This window comes from Neopelma chrysocephalum, unplaced genomic scaffold (assembly GCF_003984885.1).
Source record: "Neopelma chrysocephalum unplaced genomic scaffold, ASM398488v2 Primary Assembly neopelma1_63, whole genome shotgun sequence".
In the NCBI taxonomy this organism is placed as follows: domain Eukaryota; kingdom Metazoa; phylum Chordata; class Aves; order Passeriformes; family Pipridae; genus Neopelma; species Neopelma chrysocephalum.
Window position 1 is genome coordinate 8,057,472 of NW_020897720.1, and position 25,918 is coordinate 8,083,389.

General features: G+C 41.8%; 1 protein-coding gene across 2 annotated transcripts in view; it reads left to right on the plus strand.

The window, feature by feature from the left end:
• The window catches only part of RNF145 (ring finger protein 145), a 48,294-nt gene extending 27,039 nt beyond the window's left edge, over positions 1-21,255 (plus strand). For both annotated transcript variants that reach the window (XM_027682677.1, XM_027682678.1), the window contains exons 4-11: positions 2,904-2,995; positions 7,785-8,020; positions 11,180-11,355; positions 13,449-13,589; positions 14,898-15,080; positions 16,953-17,100; positions 17,780-18,136; positions 19,609-21,255. In XM_027682677.1, the coding sequence (XP_027538478.1) occupies positions 2,904-2,995; positions 7,785-8,020; positions 11,180-11,355; positions 13,449-13,589; positions 14,898-15,080; positions 16,953-17,100; positions 17,780-18,136; positions 19,609-20,052 (1,777 nt within the window). In that variant the 3' untranslated portion in view covers positions 20,053-21,255. The remainder of the gene's footprint in view (positions 1-2,903; positions 2,996-7,784; positions 8,021-11,179; positions 11,356-13,448; positions 13,590-14,897; positions 15,081-16,952; positions 17,101-17,779; positions 18,137-19,608) is intronic.
• Positions 21,256-25,918: the final 4,663 nt, after the last annotated feature.

The following is a 25,918-nucleotide window of genomic DNA, read 5'->3' on the forward strand; positions in this document are numbered from 1 at the left end:
TGTGTTTGTTGACAGTGGAGATTAATCAACCAAAGTAAATGTCAGCGATAGGAGTCAATTAGATCAGATAACCACTGTGCCTTATGTCAGTCAATTACAAAGCATATTTTTAGTAACAGAAGACCTTTCTGCACTTTCAGTAACAAAAACTGATCATGTGTGAAGCACTGTATCTCTTCACCTTTTTAGAGCAAGATTAATCATGGCTGGCCTTCAATACCTGTTAACAGGCCAGTAGTTGGATTAAATGAGGCTGGGAATGCATTCATAACATGAACAGCAGGCAGTCTGATCGAAGCTTTATTCTTAAATCCAAATTTTCTAAAATAATAATGTAGTTTCAGTCATTTCATTAACTGGTAAATAATGATTTTAGCATTCTTGTTTTCTTACATTGCTGCAGTAAAGTGAACAATCCTCAAATGTAAAAGCTGCAGATTAATACAGCTTTAATTGATCAAAATTGAGTGCAGGCACTTGTTTTTTTCATCATCTTGTATGGCACTGCAGCTGTTCGAGGCATCTTCTGATTGGTATCTGTGCCAAAAGATCCTTGTGCTTGTCCTGGTAATAAGAGAATCATTGCTTTGACTTTCCTCATTCAGACATCATCTACAAATACTGTTTAAAAAATTTAGGAGATCTTAAAACATTGCTTCTCCAAGCTGGTGGGCCTAAAACTCAATTATAATTGAGAGTTACTTAGAGAATTCAGCCGAGTGCAGACCTCAGTGCAGATGACTGAACCAGACAACAGAAAGAAATGTAGCTCGAAGAAATTTGGGTCATCTCCAGACACGTTCTGGTGTTGAAGAAGCAACCGTAAGTGTAGCTTTGTTTGTGTTTCTTAGCCAAGTTGTGTAAGGTCATCTGGCTGCACTTTGTATCCTGGATGATTTTGTAACCTGCTTTCTAACAGATATAGAAGAAACTTGATGTCTTCACTGCTTTCCTTCTAGCAGCTTAGAAATAACCAGTGTTTTCACCCTAAATTTGAGGATGGAGCATGATGTTGCTAATACAAAAAGCAATCTTCAGCATGTTGCAAGTGCTGTTACTTTTTTCTCTCTTTGTAACTCTGATGGATTATCCTGTTTGTGTTGCTGATGCTTTCAGAAAGTGCTTTCTGCTGGTTCATTTGGCGTAAAGAAATAGAAAAATCTTTGTCCCAAAGATTACAGCCTTATTGGAATACAATCCACCTTTTGGAAGGTGGAAAAAAGCGCTTGTGCTCAGCTATAGCTTGATAACAAGGGGGAATTTTCTGTCTAGAATAGTTGTCTTAGGTGCCTTTCAGTCCTCGTGTATTTAATTGTAGGTTGCAGTCTGAAGAACCCATTTCAACATACCTCACGTATACTATGACACTTGAAAAGCTGCCGTGAGTAGGCAGCATTGTCAGCTATGAAGAACAGGCTTTGAAGTGTTTGTTTTAGTACTTTGAGATTTATGTCTTGAATTCCTAAGATTTTTTGCAAGTGAAAATGCGAATACCTTAGCTTGGGGGGTAGCAAGTTAATACTAGGAGGGGGGTATATTTCCACATTTCTGGGGAGAAGTGAATGTTTTCACCACCACTGAGTTGCATCTATTTCTGCACTAAAATAAAAAGAGCAATGCTTGTATTGGCTGTGGTTTCCGGTCCCGTTTGCTGTGCTTTGTCTGTAGCTGTTCCCAGCAAGTGTGGCTTGCTTTACTGATATAAATAAACATGTAATAAAAGAATTGCCCCTCAAGCAAACAGACTCCCTTAGCTCCATGCGGGGTCAGATCAAGTGTGTCTGTCTGGCATTCCCAGGATGTGATGCAGGTAGACACAAATGGCTGGACAGGATGAGCCAGATACGAGCACAGGCTCAGTTGTGCTGCTGATGCCCGAGGTGGTGGTGCCCTAACACGGGTGGAATTGCAGTTGTCCTGGAGTGGAGCAGGAAGGGTCGCAGGGCAAGGAAGAAAAATGGGCTGGACAGTTGGATGTGAAAGATCAGGAATACTGTCTGCTGTCCCATGGCAGGGGATTAAGGAGCCACTGGAGAATTTCTGCTGTGCTGTTCCAGGATCATCTGAAAGTGCAAAATGCTTGCTCTCAGTGTGAGGTTCGTATCTGAGTTCTGTTGCTGTTACATGTGTTAACCTTGAAGACAGAGCCGATGGGTAATCACCAACAGCAGGAAAATGCCCAATCTCCTCAAGTTCTTACCTCCTACTTTGGTTGCCAGAGCCCACCCTCCCAGCCCATCCTCTTTGGGGGAAATTACAAATGCCCTTTCAGATTTTCAGACTCTTATTAGGTCTGTCAGTTTGAGGGTATCCAGTAGGTCCCCCAAGCTTCCCAGGATAGAACTACACTTTTAAATCATGTTGGATAAAAGGATTACGTAGCAACTCTCTTCCTGACTCTAGTCCATGACTGTCACTTCTCCTTCATACCTGTTTTTTACTTCAATGCAGAGAACTTGTAAGGTGCAAAATATTATGAGCATTAAATTGAAAGACCTCTGTGTCAAGCCCCCAAATTTTCTCTTTCACACATTGCTGGTAGAAAAAGCAATTATTGTTAGGAAGAAAAACACTTAATAAGGATACTTAAAAATGGAATGGTGCTTAAGAGGCTTTGTCAATAAGCAGTTTGAGGCCACGCTCTGAAGAACAGCTTGGATGTCCCAAAGGATTTTTACAGCTCTGCCAGTGAGTCTAATTACAGATAATTCTGCTCTCACTAAAGTCATGCTTCAGTTAAATCCTTCCATCAGTGAAGCTGCTGTAACAATAATGTTAATATTGCTTTTTGTAATTTACTTAATTGGCTGTGACATACATTGAAGTTACATATGTGTGGAATGAATAAATTGCTTCTTGTCTGATCACTTTGATCATAATAGTTTGTGCGTTTATCTTTTTAGGGATTATGTGAGAAGCGAATTGGAATCAGGATATGAGGGACCAATGTACTTGGAGCCTCTGTCTATGAACCGTTTCATGACTGCTTTAGTAGGTAAGTGCTTTAAATATTTGAGATGCAGGAGAGAGCTCTGCCTAATTCTTTTCATTGAAACCTGTGCATGTTTTACCTCTTGGTTTCAATTCTCTTTTATTACTTTTAGTAGTTGTGATTCTTATTAATATGCAAAAGCCATGGGAGGATACCTGTATCCTGCCCGACCTTTTCTATGCAGCTCTGAAATATTTTCCAGGTGTGTTTGTCATGCTCTGCCGCTGTGTTATTGTCAGATTGAGATTGTTACTGTCAGATAAGTTCTGATTCAGGACAACTGGCTTGTCTATAATAATATTTATGTGAAAGTACTATAGAAATTTCAACAGTAACATGTATTTGTGATGATTTTGTCAATTCAAGTGTTGTACATGTATTAATTCTTTATTGGGTTTAGAGAGGAACATTATCAGTCTCTTACAAAACATGATGAAATATATCTGTGAGTGCGTGCAGGGGACTACAGGCTACTGATTTTTTTACAGAGTCTCCGGATATTTCTAATTAAAGAGTTAAGGAATAAGAAGTCAAAAGTACATTTAAATTGTGTTGGATTAATGGCAGAGATGACTTCTCTACCTAAGAATCTCAAATCCTGAAGAACTGGACTTCCTAGACTGTTTTCCTAGCCTTTGAACTTTGACTGGAAGAGAATAAATGCAGCCTTAAGGTTGTTACACCAAACCATATGTTCTCCTGAGAGGATACTGGAATACACACACCCCATGTATATTATAAAATTAAGCCTGAGACAAGCTTGGAAGAAAAATCTTCCTTAATTCCTTTCAGTAAGATCTATGGTTTTCATCAGATTATTGACAGATTTAGTCAGCCATGTACTGTTGGCAAAACTCAGCTGCTTTCTGTTTACTTGCAGCTGCTACTGGCAGCTAGAAATGGGTTTACTACCCAACAGTATGTTAGGTCTGTCAGAATATACACATCTCCTGTTTGCCTGCATCCTTACTTCCAAATGTGGCATTTGTCTTTGCTTTTAATATTTTTAATAGAAATAACATTGGTAATTTTCAAGGAAATATTATTTATAGTTTCTTCTCTTTTGTGAATTTCTAGATATATTTTGCTGTCTCCTCAAATGACACCAAAGTACAACTAAAGCTTTTAGCATGTTTCTGTGAGAAAATGTTTGTAATTAGTCCTTTGAATCTCTCTCAGGTGCAATGCAGGGTCCCATGGTAAAGCAGAATCGCTCAGAGAGCTTCACAAAGCTGCAGGCAGGCCTGGGCAGGAGGAGATTCAGGAGGCATTGTGTCATCGGTAACACTTAGGCAGAAACTAAAACGAGTCAAAATAAGGGAGAAAAAGATAATACTGGTTTTATCCAGTATAGTTTTGGGTTGTAGTGGGTGTCAGACTAAAGTGTCCCCTTATTGTAATGGTGTTTCAGAAGTAGGTGCTTGACTGTACTAGCAAGTGTGTGTACATTAACATATTTAATATCCCCATTCTTAATTTCCCCTGTTCTTTTAAGGCCAACTTGAAAGTGCAGTTTTGGTCTTGATGGCAAGAGGTCATCTTTGGGGAAGACCTATGAAAGTGAGCTATGAGGCTTGGCAGTGTTTTATATAAACATGAAATATTTTCTCAAATCAGTTCTCTACAAGGTATGTATTCAGTGGAGTCTCAGGAACGCACGACGCTGAGCAGTGTCATCGTCACACCAAAATGAATATACAGATGCTTTGCTCCATCTTTTCCTCACATGTTCTGCCAGAGTGTTGTACTGCAGCACTGTTGACAAGGGCACTGAAGTTGGGTGTATGAGGGAATAGTGGTGCTACTGGTACAGCACTGGTTCCTAAAAGTTCTGGTCAGAATTGAGGGGGTGATGTACAGTGTGCCACTTGGTTCACAAATTTCATCTTTACTAATGCTTTAATTCATTAGTACATTTTGAATGGGCTCTCATAGTCATTTCTTCCCTGGCATCTAATTCAGCCTGATGATTGTTGAGAAGGGATAATAATGCATTCCTAAGTGCTGGATGGAAGAAATAAATGCCTTTGGAGATGGCCCCTTGGATGTGTGTACCACTTTGGAAGCACTTCAGCTGTGAATGTTACAAAGATGCTGTGTGGTTTTGGAAGTGATGCTGCCATAAAGACTTACTTTTTTTAGTGCACAGTAATGGGATTATATATTAACTTTAGGATGCCCTGTTTTTGAGTTACAGTCAGTGATGTAGCCAGGGAGTTTAACATCAGCTTTCAAAAATCATGAATGAAATAAAGACATTTCTCTACTCCAAGTGGTTTGTACAGTGGCTGTGCCACATCAGCTTTCTTGTTGTACATTTTCCATTAGTTTATAAGCTGGGAGGCTCTGGCTATGTGTCAGCAATGTTTAATGTGTTTGTGGAGGTTTTGGGAAGGGAAGAGAGTGGACAGGAATGGATTTCTTCCTTATTGCCTCATTCCCTAGCAGAGGAACATGATTGGTGTCCTGCAAGGGGATTCTAGTTCTTGGGTTCATTAGCTGTGTCTGGCGGTTTTCAGTCCACAGCATTTCAATTCACCTGGATTTGATAGTCTTAGCAGATAGCTAAAGTATTAAAATCTATGACTTGATATGAGGTAGAAACAAATTTCTCTGGCTGATCCTGCCGTGTGATGTTGGTGACTGACGCTGTGCAGCCCCACCTGGAGATAAAGTGTGATTTACTGCAGATACAGATTGGCTGTCCTGAATGAAGGTGCTGCTGCCCCAGTTTAAAATGGGAAGTCCCATCACTCAAAGCTCTGTTGGAGACATTCACTCCCTTCCTAAAGGGCTTGAGAATTGACAAGGTGCACACTTCATGAAGGAGGTTGGGACCTCCAGAGAAAGTGCTCCATGTACTTCCTTTGCTGGTGTGTACAGCTCTCTTCCCATGACAAACAATTTTTGATTGGAGTTTAAATTAAAAAGGTGGGAGGGTCAGAGTTGAGCAGGGATAACAGCATTCTTGGCACGTGGCTGCTGGAGGAAAGCAGGTTTAGCTGTTTACTGACATGAGACTGGACTCAGAGGTTCTAATTTGTGATTGGAGAGCTCCAGAGTCATCCCGAAAAACAGTGGGTTGTTTAATGTGATGCTGTCGCAGTGCTTTATTTCAGATGACGACACTGAGTAAATCCTGAAGAACATATTGGATGCTGGTGTTTTTGTCCCTTTGTGTGTGAAGCTGGGTTGCCTTAGTTACTGCGAGTCGCAGAAATCCTCACAAGCTGCCTGCCAGGCTCCTGAATATTACAGCACAGCAGTGTGCTGGTGGTGTCTTAAATAGGGTTGTAGCAACGTGTGTGTGGGCAGAGGACAACAAAGCAGAGGGAGAATGCTTCAGAGCTGGAGTCTGCTGAATGTTGAAAAAGATGAGTAGAGTAACTTTCTCTGAGGCTTATAAGACCCAGTATGCTGATAGTGTCTTGCTGAGAGCAACGGTGCTTGTTCTGAAAAGACCTCTGCTAATTCAAAAATACATCTAGCATATTGACAGTAGGAATTAAACTTGAAAGAGGACAGTGTGAAGGAGGGAGAACTTTGTATGCTTAAGCAGTAGAGATTAGAGATGTCTTTCAGCTCAGTTGCAGTTGTTTTGAAAGCAGAAGTCCTTCCCCAGGTAGGGAAGCTTGGCAGAATGAAAGCAAAACCCTGGTACTGCTGTTTCTCCTCTCGCAGCTTCCCTCCCCTGCCCCTCCAGAAGGGCTTACAAGGTCAGTGAGCTTATGTGAGCACATGGAGTTCACGCTGACCTAGAGATGTTCGTAGCCTTGATTTGGTTCCTCTGTTTTGCTGAGCCTAACTCTGCTTTCAGGAAGAGTTGTGAAATGCAAACATTTGTGGAGATTGTTCCAAAACAGGGCATAAGCACTTGGGTTTAGTACCACATATTGTGGCTTTTGGATATAAGCTGACATAGATGGTGAACAAGGGTCTGTTTTTGAATAATATGCAGTAGTCTTTTTCCTTACTGCAAAATGATGAGTGAGAATTGTTCTTATCCAGGCAATGTGCCTTTTGCCCCATGTCGTTTCCTCTGGGATCAAGGATACAATTTCCAGTGACTCTGATAGGAGCAGCTATAATGGAGTGGTCTGCCCTGGAAATACCACCCTCCAAATCTCTGGGTGTAGGGGGGAGATGTGCTTGTGTCCCTGCCAATTATTAAAGAGAATTTAGTTGTTAATTATCTCTCACTTGCAAGCTTCAGTGATAATTTTGAGCAACTGTCTCGGGGCGTTATGAAGTTATTGAAGTCTCAGCTGCTGACCTGGCTGTTCTCCTGTTGCTGTTCTTGGCCAGTAATTCCTCTTGACAGTATAAACATTGTTGTTCTAAAAGCCATTGGGGACCTTTGATTGCTTTTTTGTGTGTGGATTGGGATGAAATAGCATAGCTGGGCTTCAGGAAAGCTGATGTGTATACAGGTACCAATGGGATTTCAGCTGAGGTGGGGATGGTAAAGAAAAAGTGAGATGACTTTTGGTTTGTCCTCTGTATGACTTATTCCTGGGACTTCATATTAATCTGATTCTGCATGTGTTTAGGGTTTACAGCTCACTAATCTGTGAAGTGAAAGCATGCCCTGTGCACAGTTTGAAAAGGGTAACTTTAGTGACCCAGCAAAAGACACGGAAGAGCTTGGTTTCGTAACAGAGATGTCCTAGTTACAGCCGTCGAAATATGCTGGATGTTGATAACTGTGTTCTGGAAAGATAAAGTATTAAAATACGCTTTTTCCTGAAGGGGATAATCAGCTTGATTCTGAAATGCTGTGTCGTGTTTCCAGGGCAGCTGGTGGTGTGTACACTCTGCTCCTGCGTCATGAAAACCAAGCAGATCTGGCTGTTCTCTGCCCACATGCTCCCTCTCCTGGCACGACTCTGCCTCGTCCCGCTGGAAACCATTGTCATCATCAACAAATTCGCCATGATTTTCACCGGTTTGGAAGTTCTCTACTTTCTGGCATCAAATCTTCTGGTGCCCTATAACTTGGCGAAATCTGCATACAGAGAACTTGTCCAGGTAAGATGGTGAATGTAACAATTTTGTTTTCCTTTTCCTGAGCCTTTTTTGCAGGAAGAAATAAAGTAGTACTTTGACTGTCTTCTGTGCACCTGTGTGTGTGTGTATGTGCTAACTCATGCTTTCTTAGCAATCTAAATGTGCTCTGATCCATGACACCTTCTTTCTGTAATTTTATGATAGCTTTGTATTAGCCTGATTTACGCTGCTGGCCAGCTGAGCCATGTCCACTTTGCTTGGACATTGATTATTCCTTCCCAAATCCAGGCTACAAGATAAGATCATGCCAGAATGGAATACATTTACAGCCTCATTAAATGAGCAAGGAAATCCCTGTGCAATCACTGTTCATTTCAAGAAATGCCTTCTGTATGAAAAGTGTTTGTAATTATAGAAGTGTTAAATAGAGAGTAACGCTGAAGGTGATTTTGACTCTTAATAATCACTGACTAAATGATTTGTAACTTGCACAGTGATTTGAAAGGTATTTTCTTTAGAACAGCGGCATTGCTGAGACCTTGAGCAAAAGGTGGCAGAAACAGAGAAGACTGATCTGACATGTGTCCATTTTGTTAATGCTTTGACATCTGATACATGCTTAGTTGAAAATTTACTTTCTCAGTGCTACAAAAACATCACACATCATGTTTTTTTATATAAAGTATATAGGTTTATACATCCTTATATATATTTCAACATAAAAAGATTAATGCTTGCTTGACTTTTGACTGACTCACTGTTTCAGCTCTCACCACCGGCTGGATTTTTTTCAAACCAAGACACTGTTTTTTTTTTCCTTCTGCTCTTTGGTCTAGAAGTAATCTGAAAACTAACTTGTTAAACTCTTTCAAAGCCTTCTTTAAAACTCCTGTTTGCTGTCATATCTGTCGTGTGCAAACAAAAACTTGGCAGCAGTAGGTGCCTGGTGTGCCAAGGTCTCAGCCTGTCATGTTGATCATTGATGTCTGGTTATTTATTTTGTATGTAGTTGGTCTTTAGAGCAGGATTATCCTTCCGTGTTTGTACACCACCTAGCATGGTCTGACCTCATCCACGGAATCATAGACTTGTTTAGGTTGGAAAAGAACTCTGAGATCATCAAGTCCAACCACTAACCCAGCACTGCCAAGGCCACCACTAAAACATATTCCTAAGAGCCACATCTACACGTCTTTTAAATCCCTTGGCAGCCTGTTCCAGTGCTTCACCACCCTTTCAGGGAAGAAATTTTTTCTAATATCCAATCAAAATCTTCCCTGGCTTGTAGATTTGATGATAAAAACTAATTCAGGAGCTAACTGGCAAAGCTTCAATATCCTTTTTTCCAGGGAGAATAGGAAAATCTTGCTTACTCTTTATTTAGAGGGTTAACTTTTGGGGTAATATTTGCATGTCTTTGTGCAGTTCAAAGCCTTGAAACAGGTTGGAACCAGCACTTCCATTTTCCACCTGCATGAATGGATACACAGTTTAAATTCCTGAAGTCAAATTCAGATTGGATGTGGATTTGAGACTTGTATCTATTTTTTATCAGACACATTTAAAACACTTCAGTATCTTACCAGTGTTTTAATTGCAAATACATTCCAGGTTGAAGGGGGAAATAGTTGTTTCTTGCTCATTTGTTTTGGTTGGTTCCTTTGTCAGAATTCTAAATATTGCTGTTACCAAGCTCTCCTCCTCATCTCTAGGATTGCTTGTCTCCCCCTTGCTCCATCACAGTGTTTCATATCTTTCAATGCTGGGCTGTATTACAGTGTCATTATCATGAGGAAGAAATATTCCTTGTGCTTGGCCTTTGGACACTGATCATACTCTTTTTCCTGACTTTTTGTGCAGAAGGCGTGAAGATTTTTTCCTTGGGAATACAGAAAAAATGATAGAAACTTTATAACATGTCACTGGGTTTATAAGAGTATTGGATGCTGCTTTTGTAAATGCATGGAGTAGAGTTGGAATGAGTAGTTATGTGTGAGTAGGTTTTGACTTGTATTGAGAATATGGGAAAGCAAGATTTTTGTTTTTCAAGAGCTTGCTGCTCTTTGCCTGTGTTCCTGAAACAGAGCAGAAAATATATTGGCCAATACTGTGTTCGTGTAACTGGGTGCAACTCCACTACAAATCAAGCTTAGTATGCCTATTCCAGAGAAGGGTATTGGCATTCTGTCTGGAATATTTTCCTAGTTGTATTTCCATTGCTACAACTTCAAGCAGTTGTTAATTTTCAGTGGGTCCTTCATTGTGGTGTTTGACAGTTTACTGCTGTTTTAGGCTGGATTTGATTGCGGTTGTCAGTGTCAAAGCTTGGTGAATATTGGGATGTTAAACACTGAGAGAGCCCTAACAAGTGGACTGTTAGTGTATGTTAGACTGTGCCTAAGGGTATAATTTAAAAGCAGGCCCAGACCCTTGGCTGGCTGTTTGCAGCAGAAGATGCCAGAAATGCCTCACGGTTATGAATCTACATTATAAGCATAGCATGACCCTCTTCGATGTGGTGGAGCCCTCTGCCAGGAGCTGCCCAGCATTGCTTGCATTGGTCCCAGGCCAGGGGAGTCTCCCCCCGGGCAGGTGCACTTCCTTCACAAGTCTGTGGGCAAAGCTGAGCACGGGAGCTTGGCACTGCACCACTGCCAGCAGCAATTGCTTGTCCGTCAGCCCCTGTACGTACTGCAGCACATCCCATTAATGTGATATCCCTCATGCTTGCCATGAAAGACTAAGCAGGCAGCATTTTTAGCATTTGCTAAAATTTCCTTGCCACTATGGCTTGTATGTCACTGTGGGAAGCAGATGATGAGGAATCAGTAGTTATGAGTGCTTTCCTTTAGACCTTTTGTAATAAGCCCAGCTATATGAAGTTCCAGCTTCTTGGAAGTGACTGCATTGTAATTTAGTCTTTGCAATACAAAAGAAGTAATTTGAGTTTCAGAGTCTTCTGAAATAAGTCTTAAGCATGAATTTCTAAATGCTTGGTAGATTAGGTACGTGTTCCTTTTTGAGATACTTAAAATGTCTGAGGTATTAAGTTTTTTCTTAGAAACAGGTCTGCAAAGTAGATTTACTTTGCTGTTGTGACTATGTTGTTGACTGTCCTTTTGTTATCAAATCCCAGATGCTATGACCCAGTAACAAATTGCCTTTTTGTATCTTGCCCAGGTGGTGGAGGTGTACGGGCTCCTGGCATTGGGAATGTCTCTGTGGAACCAGCTGGTCGTCCCAGTGCTTTTCATGGTGTTCTGGCTTGTTTTATTTGCTCTTCAGATCTATTCCTATTTCAGTACACGGGACCAGCCTGCCTCGAGAGAGAGGCTCCTTTTCCTCTTCTTGACCAGGTAATTGACTTATCTGCCAATAGTTAGTTTTCTGTTTTGACTGTCTATTGAAGTGAATGTTGGTGCTCTTTGAAAGATGAGATATGTATATTGGTTTTATTGCACTTGGATACCTGTGAAATATTTGTCCTTACTGCAGTGACCGTGTATGCAAAATCTGTTAAGTTTGTCCTACAAAGGCATGGATCCCATTCAGAACAGACAGCATTAGCAGAACTGTGGAACAGTTCCCAAAGAAAGCAAAATATTCCTTTGAGAAGGGAATAGCTATAATTAGAGTGTTAGTCCAGAAGTTTTTTTCAGTATATAAATTGGTTTTAAGTCTGAGATGTTTCAGCTGAAGTTCAGGCCAAGCAATATTTTGTTCGTGCTCATGTTGCTTTCTGAGCCTTGTATGTCTTGTTTTATCATTTTGGTGTGGGACACATTCTTGAGCTCATCTAAGCAGCCAAAGCACCCAACTCTCAAAGTTAAAACAAAACAGGGTTTGCTGTTTAAAACTTTTCTGTGTCTGTCATTTTCCTTGTTCATCTCAAAATCTTTTCCATGGGTTTGTAACTGCTGTGATTTTTGGGAAGCCATGAAGAGTTCAGCTCCTTGGGACAATTTATAAACTTGTGCTTGACACATAAACATAATAAAGCTCCCCAGGCTTCTCTTTGAGCTCTTAAGCTCCTCTGAGACCCTTACATAGTAGATCAAATTTAAGAAGAGTCCTAAAATGACTCAAACAAAAAAATATTGGACATCAAGCAGAAAAGCCAGGATTCTTGATTTCTAATCATTTATTTTGAAGCAAAACTTAGAGTTCCTCAAATATTCTACAGAAATAACTGCTTTAAGTACTGTATTTCTCACTACCTTGACCTGCAGGAACATTTAAAAACTTTTTCAGCCCCCCTTGGCTTGGTAAACAGGCAGAATTTGGAGGCTTACCAGAAGCACCGTACGTTGTATATGTAAACACATCAACGTTTTCTGCTGTGAATTGCTTTCAAAGGAGATTTCCGGTTTAAGTAGTCACTAAAAGAGACAAAGTAAATGCCTCTTGGATGAGCTGTGTTTATTTTTGAAGCATGTGCTTCCTCAAACTCTTTTGTCAGAGCACTGGACTGCTTCACTCATCAGTTGGTTAATTAGCAGGACATGTTTTTAGCCACGGCACTTTCTCTCCTCACAAGACTGCTGTCCTGAGGAGCAAATGAAGATTTTTTTTTTCTTTTTTTTAAATGAATGAGGTGTCAGTGTGTTACCTTGGATTATATATGTGAGGATTTCCAGTTGTGTAACCCCTGGCAACAGCTGGGTCTTTACCTGGCATTGGCAACACTGTGTTTCAGAAACCGAAGCACATTCAAATATTGCAGTGCCAGGACCAGCAGAAGAGCCCAAAGGTGAGGGAGCTGAAGTGATGCAGATCTTCTCAGCATCGTCAGATGTAGTCTGGGGTGTCAGTCTTTGGGGTTCCACTGCTGTAGTAACAGAGAGGAAGAAGCTTCCTGAGAGGGAGTGTCCTCCACTGTCTTATTCTGATGATTCTGGCTCAGCCATTAGAAATTCAGACAGGTCTTGCCTACCTGAACCCGGTGTGAATGCTGCCAAAGAACCCCCAGTCTCCCAACAGGACTTACTAGTTTGATGTTTGTTTGTGTTACTGTGTGTATGAGGGGAACGTGCCTAAGTGAATCCATGTGCTCTCACTGTGTGTTTGTGGTGCTGGCTGACGTTCCAGCGAGTCAGCTGGGTGGGCTGTGGCTGTGGGATTGCCTGTGGTTCTGATCTCCCAGTGACAGCAGGACAGTGCCACCGTGTGGCACCGCGCTGAGGGGACCACAGGAATGTCACAGCACAGCCCTGGCTCCAGTGGGGAGCTGGGATGAACTTGTGTCTTGGAAAGAAGTAATAGAATACATCTCATCTTTTTCTTCTGTTGGAGGGTTTAGTGGTGGTGTAGAGCTTTGAATATTTTTATTAAACCAATCCAGTTTTGCTTTGAAACCAACTTGCACAGTTAACAGGACACAGGGAGAGCTCATCACATTGTTTTTAATTGATCAACCTTTCCTTTCTGTTTCTTTTCCCCTCTCTCCCAGTATTGCCGAATGCTGTAGCACTCCGTACTCACTGCTGGGATTGGTCTTCACAGTCTCTTTTGTTGCTTTGGGAGTTCTGACTCTCTGCAAGTTTTACTTGCAGGGTTACCGAGCGTTCATGAATGATCCTGCTATGAACAGGTAAGTGCCACAGTGTGCCTTGGGTTGAAAAAGAAACAGGCAGAAAAGGGATTTATATAGAAATATATGGGTGGCATTGCAGTTTTTTAACTTTTGAACTCTTAGGTATCCTTGACCGGCTTTTTGTTTGCCAGTCTATGTGTGTGCATTGGAAGGATTTGAGGTGAAAATACTTTTCACAGACTTCTTGGGAGATGATTCATTTCTCTAACAGGTTCAGGGCTGTTAGTTGGGATTTACAATTGCACAGTTTGATTGTCTTAATGCTTTCATTTTCATGAGTCACTGAAAAATTTTCACAAGCATTAATAATATGAACACTTCATATTTTCATTTCCTCATCTCCCCTCTAGCCACATATGAAACATTACTACTCTATGAGGTTCAAAACAAAGCTTTCTATGTATTGCTTGTAAATTACTATGGGAAATAGCCAAAATATAGAAATTGCCTTTTCTCATGCTTGTCCAAACTTGTCTGGTATGAAATTGGGATCCTGGATCTGACAGTGCCTTTCTCAGTTACTCCAGCCCTTAACTCTATAGAAAGTTTCAGACCATATGCAAAAGAATGTTTTATGTTTTGGATTCCAAGATGGGATTCCTAGGTATAAATTTGGGCTACCTAGGAGTAGTCTACATTTGGTGAAGCATGTGCTTCTGGGTGATGTGTTTGACTGTGTCAAACAGTGATGCTAAGTGGTGATCCTCACAGGTATTAAAGTCAGTCTGAGGTTCTAAGCCAGAAAGAAGTGGACAATTGTATTTGGTTTAGGTACAAGGGGAATAAACTGAAAAATGGCAAAATTGCTAATTTACCTAAACTGGGCACCTGGTGGGGTGTTAAATCAAGGGCCAAAGGACAGACAAGAGAGTGGTGATGGGGGAATATAACAAGTAGAGAGGGTCTTCCTGGTGGTCTAGGAATGAGGCTGACTGGTGCCCAGGTATAGACAGGACAGGGCTGTGTAGGCAACACTGGGGCTGGGGGGTTCGTCCTCTTAAGATGCAACCTAGGTCCTTAAAATGCTTTGTGCTGGATGATGTCTGAGCTGGATGTAGCCCAGATGCTGCTTGTCAAGAGCAGGGTTCTGAAATCTGCTGGTTTCTAACCCAAACTCTTCAGCGTTTCTGAAAACATTCCCCTCTGGTTAAAGCCTCAGCAGGGACGTCGGTGAAACCTAAAACCAGGGACATGTGAAAGGTTGGGACAGACACAGCTTGTTTCCTGGTGTTTCTAGATGTACTTTTGAACCAGCATTGACACAGAGATGTGATTGATTGTTCTTTTGACTGTGTTGATCTGCAGGGGAATGACTGAAGGAGTCACACTCCTGATCCTGGCTGTGCAGACAGGTTTGATTGAGCTCCAAGTTGTGCATCGGGCGTTCCTGCTCAGTATTATTCTTTTCATTGTGGTGGCATCCATACTTCAGTCCATGCTGGAAATTGCTGATCCCATTGTCTTGGCATTGGGAGCCTCAAGGGACAAGTAAGACACTGGTTTCCTAAACTGAAAGTTACTCAATGCTCTTTTAGGAGGTGATAAACTAGTAATTGATGGTCTAATTTGGATTTTTAGTAGCTTGTAAAGTTACCCTCTTTTTTTCTGTATGCAGATTTCTTCTCTAGTCTAAATTCTCTAGTTTTTCCCTCTCTGTCCTACCCCCTCAAGGGCACACACTAATACTTTTCACCATACTCTGTGCTGACAAACAGGGCTGACTTTGGTCAGCTGCTCCTGCTCAGGACTGTGTCCATCCAGCCTGTGCAAGACCACGCTGCTCTGCAGCTGCTGGCTGCCCACTCCCTGTGTAAAACTGCTCATTGGTTACTCTCCCTAGCAGGAGTGTCAGTGCACTGTGGTCTCAGTTAAGCAATCCAGGACTGTGCTCTCCCCACCCACACTCCATTGTGCGGATTTGCAGAATGGTTTTTCTTAACCTCCACTGCAGTTGGGTGGGTTTCCCTCTAATAAAGTGATCTCACGCAGCTATTGAGGGTGTGAAGTTTCTAGGAGTGACCCTGTCTTAGATATTGTAAAATCTATTCTTTTGGTGAGGCTATGATCTCAAAACGATAGGGTTTACTGGCACAAAGTAAGAGGTGGAAGGTTTGCATTAGCGTCCCTACATGTTCTGATCATTTGGGTTAGTTTAATTTGTGTTTTGAAGAACTGTATTGGTGGTATCTGGTGTTTTCACGTTAATCTGTTTGTATGTTTGTTAATTGCTTTTGCTTTTTCTCCTTCTGTAACCTGTAAGTGAAGAAATGAAAAGAAGTTTGTTTATGTGTAGTTTGTTTAGCTTGGAGGCTACTTGTAGCCAGCCTGTTCTGTCTGCAGCAACCTTAACTTCCAATATAGTAACAGAGAGAAAGGGAGTAGAGGCAGGATATAAGCATCTGCCCAGCTTAAACAAGCATTCTGTGGTAATAGTGAGTTTTAATTCTTCTGCCAAATCTCCCAGGCAGTTCTAAATCATGTAGGATCTTGCTTTCTCCCTCACCCACAGACACAGAATTTCAGACCTCAGAGTAGCATTGTGATGTTTCTTCAGACTATATGATTAACCAATTTGTGCTGCTGTCCTGTCCCCCAATAGTTTCACTTTTTCTGCACCTCATTTCCAGAGCTAAATGAGATTAAAATAAAACCTGAGGAACAAGTAGAGGTAGTATAGTGAATTACTCAAGATATTCTGAAAGCCTTCACAAGTAGGTGACTGTAAAAAGATTGATGGTATGTTTAGGCTGGGGAGGAGATTAGGAAGAAGTAAATGACAGGAGCAGAGAAAGGACTGGCAGAGATGAATGTTCAAGTCCTGCTACCTTTCTTCTTTTGTGATCTCTGAATTGGGGAATATACTTCTAAAGGCAGTAGGATTAAGTCTGGTGATGGAAGGAAATAGCATTGCCCCACACATATTAGCAAAAAGATACAAAAGAGTTGCAAGAATTATATAATCTAGATATCTCTTATTTATTTAGAGAAGTGTCCAAACAGTTACAGGTTTAATAATTTATTGTAATGGACTTTCATCTGAAACATTCAGTATATCAGATACTTTTTTTGTCTAACCACTGACTTGATCCAGTATGACAGTTACTGTAAGTGAATTTTTGCCCATAATTTTTGTGTCTCTATTGAAAACAGCAAAGGTCAGATGAGAGGGAACTTTCCATAGTTGTTGTAGGCTTGCATGAAAGATGGGAATGAGATTGTGCCCAAGTAAAATAGAAACTCTTTTCAACAAGTTAAAGCCTGGAGCAAACATCTGACAGGCCTACATCCAGCAGGCAGTCTGTTCTTATTCTGACAGTCAAATCTGACTTGAAAAATAAAACCCTATTGTGTTGTTTGCAGGAGTCTGTGGAAGCACTTCCGAGCAGTCAGCCTCTGTCTGTTCTTACTCGTGTTCCCTGCATACATGGCCTACATGATTTGTCAATTTTTCCACATGGATTTCTGGCTGTTGATCATTATCTCCAGCAGTATTTTAACCTCTCTTCAGGTAAGAACGTTAGCCCTGTGAAGCATTAACCGTGATCCTGTTACTCTGAGGGGGAAAATATGTGATGAGAAGAGAGTAGGGATAATAGAAGGGCAGAATTACAAGAGATGATATAAAATCCCTTCCTTTATACTGTATCTGAGGCTAAGGAGCTCCTGGCATGAGCTGAGGACACAGGTGAATGGAAGTCTATTTCAAAATGTAACTCCAGAAGGCTTTTGAGGGTGTAACGATTATAGTAAAAAGGTTTTTCCCCAAGTACTCATTTCTGTCATTACTTAGCTGTAGATCTTTGAAAGCAGTTTGATGTTCAAAACACATCAGTGTAAATACAGGAAATGTTTTGTATTGTATTTGTTGTAACTTGATTTTTTTAATTATTAAATTTATAAAAGTGTCCCTCATGACACTCAGAACTTTTGTTAAATCAACTCTGCTGTGCTCTGGACTAAGGAAGGTACAGAAGGGGAAGTACTTGGGAACAAGCTTAAATGCTTTGCAAGAAAGAGTGACTTTTATTTGTCTTGAAGTTCAGCAATAATTTCACTACTTTGGGGCTTGGCTGCCCTCTGTCCAGTTTGGGGGTGTTGTGTGTACAGAGCTCAGTGGACGATGCTGAATGACTTAAGCTCTAGTTCAGGATTGAATGCTGAGCTCATCACCTTCAACTGTTTTACAGGTGCTTGGGACACTCTTCATTTATGTTTTGTTTATGGTGGAGGAGTTCAGAAAAGAGCCTGTAGAAAACATGGACGATGTGATTTATTACGTGAACGGCACGTACCGGCTGCTGGAGTTCCTGGTCGCGCTCTGTGTGGTGGCCTACGGAGTCTCGGAAACCATCTTTGGTGAATGGACCGTGATGGGTTCTGTGATCATCTTCATTCACTCCTACTACAATGTGTGGCTGCGGGCCCAGCTGGGCTGGAAAAGTTTCCTTCTTCGAAGAGATGCTGTGAATAAGATAAAATCACTGCCCGTGGCCACGAAAGAGCAGCTGGAGCAGCACAATGATATCTGTGCCATCTGCTACCAGGTAAGAGTGGAAGTGTCAAAAGATTGGCTTGAATTGAATTACCTCCAGACTATCAAATTCAGTCTGCAACTAGTAAAATAAGTTACTTGAATTATGTTTAATGAATAATACTATCCTCAGTAAGTTACTGGAATTACCCAGTTTTCTGCCTTGTGAAAATTGATTTGGAGCACTGTCACTGAATAGGCTTTATGAATGAGGAGATTGCTTTGAACAGATTTGTTTAAACTGTCATTCTTATTTCTCCAGTTACACAACAAACTGTGTCCTTGAGCTGCTTTGACACCTCTCGTGTTTGGGTTGAGCTGGTCTCAGTAGCAGCAAATGTGCCCTTTCTTCATTAGTGGAAGATTTTGTTAGTGAAAGACAATGTGTTCTCAGTAGCTGATTTGTTATTATTCTGTAGAAGCAGCTCAGTCTCTGCAGTCATTGCTACTTTAAGTGCAGTGTCAGTTTTGTAACAAAAACCTAATTATCAAAAGGTTAAGGGTCTTGCTAGTGTAAGCCAGCAGATGTAAGGACTTCAGACATTAATGCTGAAAGTAATATCTTTATCACACTTCTGGCTCCAAAGTCTCTTACTCTTGAATACAAATAGTAGTTATATGTGACAGTGAAGGAATTACCCTAAGATTAGTAGTGTGCAATTAGAGTATGATTGGATTGACACTAAACTTGATACAAATTCTTTGAATCTGCCGAATTGAACAACCGTGTTTCAAACACCAGACTATGTAGGTCTCAGCTGACAGAGTTTAGGGTGTCACTTAATTCCTGGCATTCTGTTGTTATATGTTGTATCTGTAATTGTGCTGTTTTGTCTTACACAATTGTTTCTTGAGCCAGCCAATCCTGTGACTCTCATCCTGCAAAAGCATGTGTTTAATTATACCTTATAAACAAAGATTTTTTTGCCTAATTTCTAATGCCTGTAATATAAAAAGCCAGACCCGTCCTGTGTTTGAATTGTGTATGTGTCAAAGAATCATTAAGGTTGGAAAAGATCTCCAAGACCATCGAGTCCAACCTTTGACAGATCCCCACCTTATCAACTAGACCATGGCACTGAGTGCCATGTCCAGTCATTCCTTGAGCACTTCCAGGGATGATGATTCCACCACCTCCTGAGCAGCCCCTTCCAATGCCTGACAACCCTTTGAGTGAAGAAATCCTTCCTGATGTCCAACCTGACCTTCCCTGGCACAGCTTGAGCCCATGTCTTCTTCTCCTGTTGCTTGTTACCTGGGAGAAGAGACTGACCCCCACCTGGCTACAACCTGCTTTCAGGGAGTTGGAGAGAGTGAGAAGGTCTCCCCCCTCAGCTGCTCCTCACATGGAGGCTTGTTGGTATGAAGGAAGAAACCTTCTCTTGCTTGGCTGTGGACTGCTTCCGTCTCCTCCATGCCAGTTAAATGTGTGGGGCGAGAGGAGAGGAATGGGTTATAAATAATATCTTTCTTTGTGTCTTTCAGGATATGAAAACTGCTGTAATCACACCATGTAGCCATTTTTTTCATGCGGGTTGTCTTAAGAAATGGCTGTACGTGCAAGAAACCTGCCCTCTGTGCCACTGCCAACTGAAGAGCCCTTCACAGCTACCAGGACTGGGACCAGAGCCAGTGCAACAGCCAAATCCTCGTGCAGAGCAAAACACCAGGCCTGGAGACGCAGCTGAGCCACCTGGTGCTGAATGTGACAATAGGCCAAGTGTGAAAGACAGCCCGAGCAGGGGCAAGGGCCAGGCTGCCGAGGGACACGACAGCCTGGAGGCCTCTGCCCATCCAGGGGGGTCTCACAGCATGGACAGTGACAAAAGCCCCTGTGAGGCCATCCAGGGAGCAGCTTGTGCTGCAGAACTAATTGCAGCCCAGGAGGGATGCCCTGCTCGAGATCTAAGGGTTTGTGTCCAGCTCTGAGGCTACACAGGATGACATGGGAACAAACACATTTCAGAGATCCACGTTTGACTCAGAAGAAAACCAGTCCTTCCACAGCTGCAAAAGAAGTGTAGCTCTTATTGCTGGTCAAAATGTAATCTCCCATGCTGAATTTTATGGGCTGCTTGGTAGCGGTAACTCCAGTGAGATGTAGTAGAAATGACTCCAGAAGCTCTCTGAACTGTGGGCATAGGAAGGATGTCTGGAAATAAATAGCAGTGAAAAAGAGTGTTTTCAAGATGTAGGTGAGGGGTAAGAGAAGCGAAAGGTCTGTGAGAGGTTGTAGCCAGACGGACAGAACGCTGGCTTGGTTTTGGTCAGGAAGAGGGGTTGCAAACAGCCATGTCCCAGGGTCCTGAGGGGTGTTAAAGGCCGTGAGTTGCCAGTCTCTGACTGACGTGCAGCTTTGGTTGCTGACGTTTTTTTATGGCACGTAAGCAAAAATCAAAGATGTAACAGCAGTGATTGTACGAGAGGATGGAAGCACTCTTAATACGTCATGTGTATGCTTTGGGTGTTCTTGGGGCAGTTGCATTTGAATTCATGTAATCTATAGTGACTCTTGACTTTTATGACGGAGTCGTCAGTATTTTGATGTATATGAAACTTTTGCTAATAATGGGCACAGTCTGGGCTGCATGAAGTAAACTAAAGCTCTAATGAACACTTTGACCTCTGCTGCCATGTGCAAGGAGGAAAGTGGGATGAGTTTTAGGGCACGGATAGAAGCCCTGCAGTACTGTGCTGTGTAATGTTTAATCCTTGCAGCTGAATTAAAACAGTATTAAACTCTGGCGATATTTGCACTTTGGGAATGAGTACATTATTGTGTATGATCAGACTCCGCAAATGCCACTTTTAAAGCTGTTAATAGGTTTGCACCTTTTTTTCTTTGACAAGGACATGTCCATACTTAAATTTTTACATTCATCATGGCTTCAAGTAGAACAAGGGACTGGGGTGGGGAAATAGGCGGGAGTAGGGGGCAGGCAATTTTTTTATGTGAATTTTGATATGAAGAGAAATTAGTCACTTATTTATACGATAGGCTTGACTCAAGTGTTTTTCAAAGTCGGTATTCCTAATGTGAAATGTGATACTATTTTATTTTTAGTAGTAAATTTGGATGTAGACTGACAGACATAGCTGAATGTCTTAATAAATTACATTTGAAGATTTTTACACCTGGTTATGTGATTCTTGCACTGAAATTCCATGAGTTGAGAGGTTGTTTTGCAGTAGTAGCCCTTTGTCCCCCTTGGAGATCAGTGAAACTCCCTATGCCTGTGTTCTCCCCCATTTCTGTTTCAGTGCTGTGTGTCCTGGTGGTAGCTCCTGGACTCCCTTGGTTCTTGCCAGCAGATCTTGGCCAACGAAGGCACGTTTGCTCCTGGAGGCTGTGCCTGCTGCTACTTAGCCCCAAACAAACCCCAAACCTGTTTCCTTCTCACCTGACAGGATGGAAATATCAGTTCCACTTTGGGTTTTTTTACATATTAATCAAAAATTTGGATTTACCTTGTGGTTCATTGATCATTCCAAAGCCGTTATTAACAGCTTGGTGTGTTTGGGGAGGGGAAAAAGAAAACCATTGAGAATATTTTTCATGAACTCATCTTTTCACTCCTTTCAGTCTCTGGTCTGGGTTCTGCTCTTCCATGCCTGCATTTCTGTGGAATTGAATCTTTCTCAGAGGTGTTTTGTATGTGTCCAAGCTTTCAATCTACGTAATTTAGGCTGTTTCCATTCTAACCACACTTAAAAGTCTGCCAAGGCAGGAAATAGGGATTATCTGGCCAGCACTGTTATGGGATGCTCCTTAGTATGGTAGAACAGAGACTTTCCCTCAATTCACAGAGTATGTTTAAGAGGGATACTCTGCTAAACTGTTTGCTGTCCCTGGATGTAATAAAATAATCCCAGAAGCTTGTGACACGAGCGATGGGAAACTTTTCCTTTGCGTAAGATCTCACTTCCATGGTAGGGAGCAGGTGTTACCCCAAGTTACTGGGAGGAGGTGAGAACAGCCAGGCTTGGTCAGCCTCGTGGAAGGAAGGTTGGAGGGTCATGTCTGCTGCACAGATATTGGGGTGAATGCAGGGAAGGGAGAGGAACTTGTGCTCACCTGTGGTATCACATGAGGTCTGTAGGGCAGAAAGGAGTCACAGGGGTCATCAACACCAGCTCATTCCTATCCCACACTGTCACATCGTTGTTTTCATAAATACGGGAAGTGGTGCTGAAAAAGTAACAAAACCCCAAGGTTTGCCTTCAGTGCTTATGTCAAGGAGCTGTTTCTCAGCCTGACTGATCTTTTGGCAATTAACCTTTTAATTTATAACCTGAATTATTCATAGCTAACTGGTAATGCAGAAGCTATAGGAAGGGACTATGGATTACAGCAACAGTCTGGAGGCTGCTCCTTAGGAATCAACAGGCCCATGATGGGTTCAACAACCACACTGTCTGCCAAGACTGCAGGTAGGAAACATGGATGTGGCACTGGAAAGGAGCCTGACAGACCAGGAAGGTACGTGCTGTCTTTTAGAAATGATGCTGCAGTATTCCCAGTGGAGTGAAGCAGAAGCAACTGTTCTGTGCTGGAGAAGGTGCTCAATGATGTGGTGGCTCAAACAATCTCAGCGTCCTACATCCTGGCAAGAGGGGCACGATGGGATGAAAACAGCTCTGATGCACTGATTTTACTGAAAAAAAATGATATTTTAAAGACAGAGGGGAGAGAGGCTTGCAGAGTTCATAGAATCAGGCCTTTTCTTCAAAGATGCCAACACGTTTACAAAGAGTTGTAAGAGCAGAGTGAGGTGTAGTGTGTCCACTGCTGCAGGATGCACGAGGCAGAGCAAACTTGTCAGTAAAATCTGCTGGACTAGAAAGTTCAAGGGAGGTGACGTGTGTGTTTTTGGGTTTGCTTCATTTTTGGTTTTCAGCAACTCAAAAATGCTGGCAGAATACCACATTCTGAAAACTAGGTAGCTAGCTGGGGACAGCTAGCTCTGGAAGGAACTTAAAAATACGTCTGTGAGGGATGGGGGTGGGTGGGAAATAAATACTGATAAGCCAAGCAGGCCATATCTGGCAGGTCAGGAAGTTCAGGGATGAAGTGAGAACTGCCAGAACTGAGGCCAGCTAAGAACTTGCAGAAGAAATAAACTTGAAGAGGGACAGGAGAAAAAGGGGGGAAGGCAACTCTGGGGGAGCAGGGAGGTAAGGAATGAAATGAACAGTCTGTTTTGGTGCTCTGTAGAGCATGTGGGTGAACACTCCTGACCTCTGAGCTCTGTCTGGTGCAGAACTCAGTCTTGGATGCTGCTTTGAGTTGATTTTCTCTGCAGCTGTGCATGAGTAAATAGGAAAAAAATGCTTTTTGAGTGTTTACGATCAGGGTGTAACTGTAGGCTGAGGCTTGAAATCATTTTCATGTGGACTCATGATGGTGGTGTGATTGATGAACATTTGGAGTCAAAAAGATGTTTCCAGCTAGGTGATATAATGGGAACAGTTGGGAATTTTATGGCTGGTTGGTTTTTTGTTGGAAATAAGGCGCTGATCACATGGTGTGGTGATGTGTGTCTAGTCAGTCCTATATGGTATCCCAGTGCTGCTGATTCACAGAACCCATTGCTCTGGGCTCAGGGAAATGCATTTACACAAGGTGAGATGACTCCATGGGCAAACAATCTGTGGTGAGGAGTTTGAATTGCAAGCCTCATTTTGAACTGCATTGCTCTCAGCTCCTTTGGGTTTTGGAAGTTTTGCAAGAGAGGAATCTATTTCCTTCCTTGTTCCTAGTGAAACACCTAATTTTGTGCCAAGGCTGAGAGTTCTTGAAATGCACAAGGTTTTCCAGCATGGGAAAATCTCTTCATTCAGAGTCCCCGTTTTCCTGATTAAATTCAATTTATAAGCTACCTCAATAGTTTTCTAATATAGGCAAAAATTTGGGCTTAAACTATCTGAATGTTTCAAAACAAACTCGTACAAGGATTTTGAGTTCAGTTGGTTCAAAATTCAAATTATCTTTGGCAAATAAGATACAAATTCAAGAATGTTGATACTGGTGTCTAGAAAAACACCCCACTCCTGGGGACAACTGTCTGTTTGAAGCCTGTTATGTTGCTGGGTAGGTTTCAGAATGAAAGTAGCCAAATGGAAGTGAATCTGGTGTTAGTGGATTTTGTTTGGGTCGGGATAGCAAAGGGCAGGAAGCCTGTATGGTTTGGAGCCAGCAGGATGTCATGGTGATCACTGGGTAGGAACAACCGTGGACCACTGCGGGTTTACGCTGCTCCGAGGAGGGCGGTGGAGACAACCAGGGAGATTGGTGCTCTATTTTCCCTCCCACATGTTGAGTTTGCACGAAGAGTCCTTTAATTTTTCAGCTTTTCAGTCTCTGCAGTGCCGGGAGCTGTTGTGTATTAGCCAAGTCAGGATTGCTCATTTTAAGTCTTGCCTGTGATGTTGCCCCACAAAAACATTTGTGGGAAAGAATTGACAAATACGTTTCCCTACTAATCTCCTTGGCTTTTCTTGCCTAAAGTTGTCAGTAAATGCAACTTTAAACTCCATTTTTCTTAGTGTTACAATACTGAATTTAACAATTGACTGGTCCCCATTTTTGTGATATGCATGTGCAATCACATTAAGGATCACAATTCACAGCCCCACACCCTGAAGATAGCAGTTTTCTTTTTGACAGTGCCTATTTCTTTTGACTATGGCTATTTTACTTCCTGGCATCCTGCTGGAGTCCCAGGCTAGAGGTATGGTGGCTTCTCTCCTTGGTCTAGTTCAGCTGTGCCTGGGAATGCTGAGTGCCAGCTGGAGACTCTGGCCAGGGAAATTCCATCTCTTTTCATAAAAGAAGTTATGATTCAGTTGATAAACCACTCAGCAAATGTATTCTGTGGCTCAAAGGCGTTGCTTATTCTCTTGAAAACCAACACTTTCAGAGAAAAATGTTGCTTGCTAAACTTGGTGAACTCTCTACAACTTCCCAAAAAGGCCATAGGTTGCTCTCCAGAGAGTTCTGTCTTCTCCTTTTCAGTGACAGAGATGACCAGGATGAACATGATGGAGTCAGAAGGAAAAGGGGGGGTTTGGAAGGGAAGAAGCAGGGGCTGGGTGCTGGCAGCTTATTAAACAATGCTCAGAGACCTGGCACACACACAAACCTAAAGGTGACCATCCTGGTTAAAGAGAAAATACAATTAAAGAGAAAAACAATTTTTATGCCTAACGACACCCAAATTAAAAGAATAAAAAAAAGAAAAAGAAAAGATTTCTTTGTGTTACAAGTAATTAGACACAAATTTTCCCAGTGGTTGCCATTTCCTGGAGGCTTACAATCCACATCCTTAAATAAATCTGGTAGCTGAAACACTCTCGACTTATACCACGGCCAAAGAGCAGACGGTCTGCAGAATTTTGCAGCAACAGATGTGAAAGGCCTAGGACTGTGACATGGATAAATGATTTAATTCTTAAGAATTTAAAATGTAAAACCAGCTTAATTGGATCAAAATAATCAATTGAATAGATATCTGGTATTTATAAATGAAATGATATACAGTTCCTTAATTGACCATAGTCTGAGTTTTCTTTAAATTGATTGTTCGCTTCTAGCTTGGGGAAAAAATGCCAGCTGGAATGCAGAGGGATTAAGTTTTATTTATTTTCCTTGCTAAGAGCCACATTGTGCAATTTAAAAGGAAATGTCCTTGAAAGATGGGTTCCTTTGTAAACTGTTTCAGCCCTTGTTTGTTTTCAGATGGAAATTAATTTCTCAAAGGCCCTCCGTGTTAGAAAGTGTGTGTTGATAAGTAAA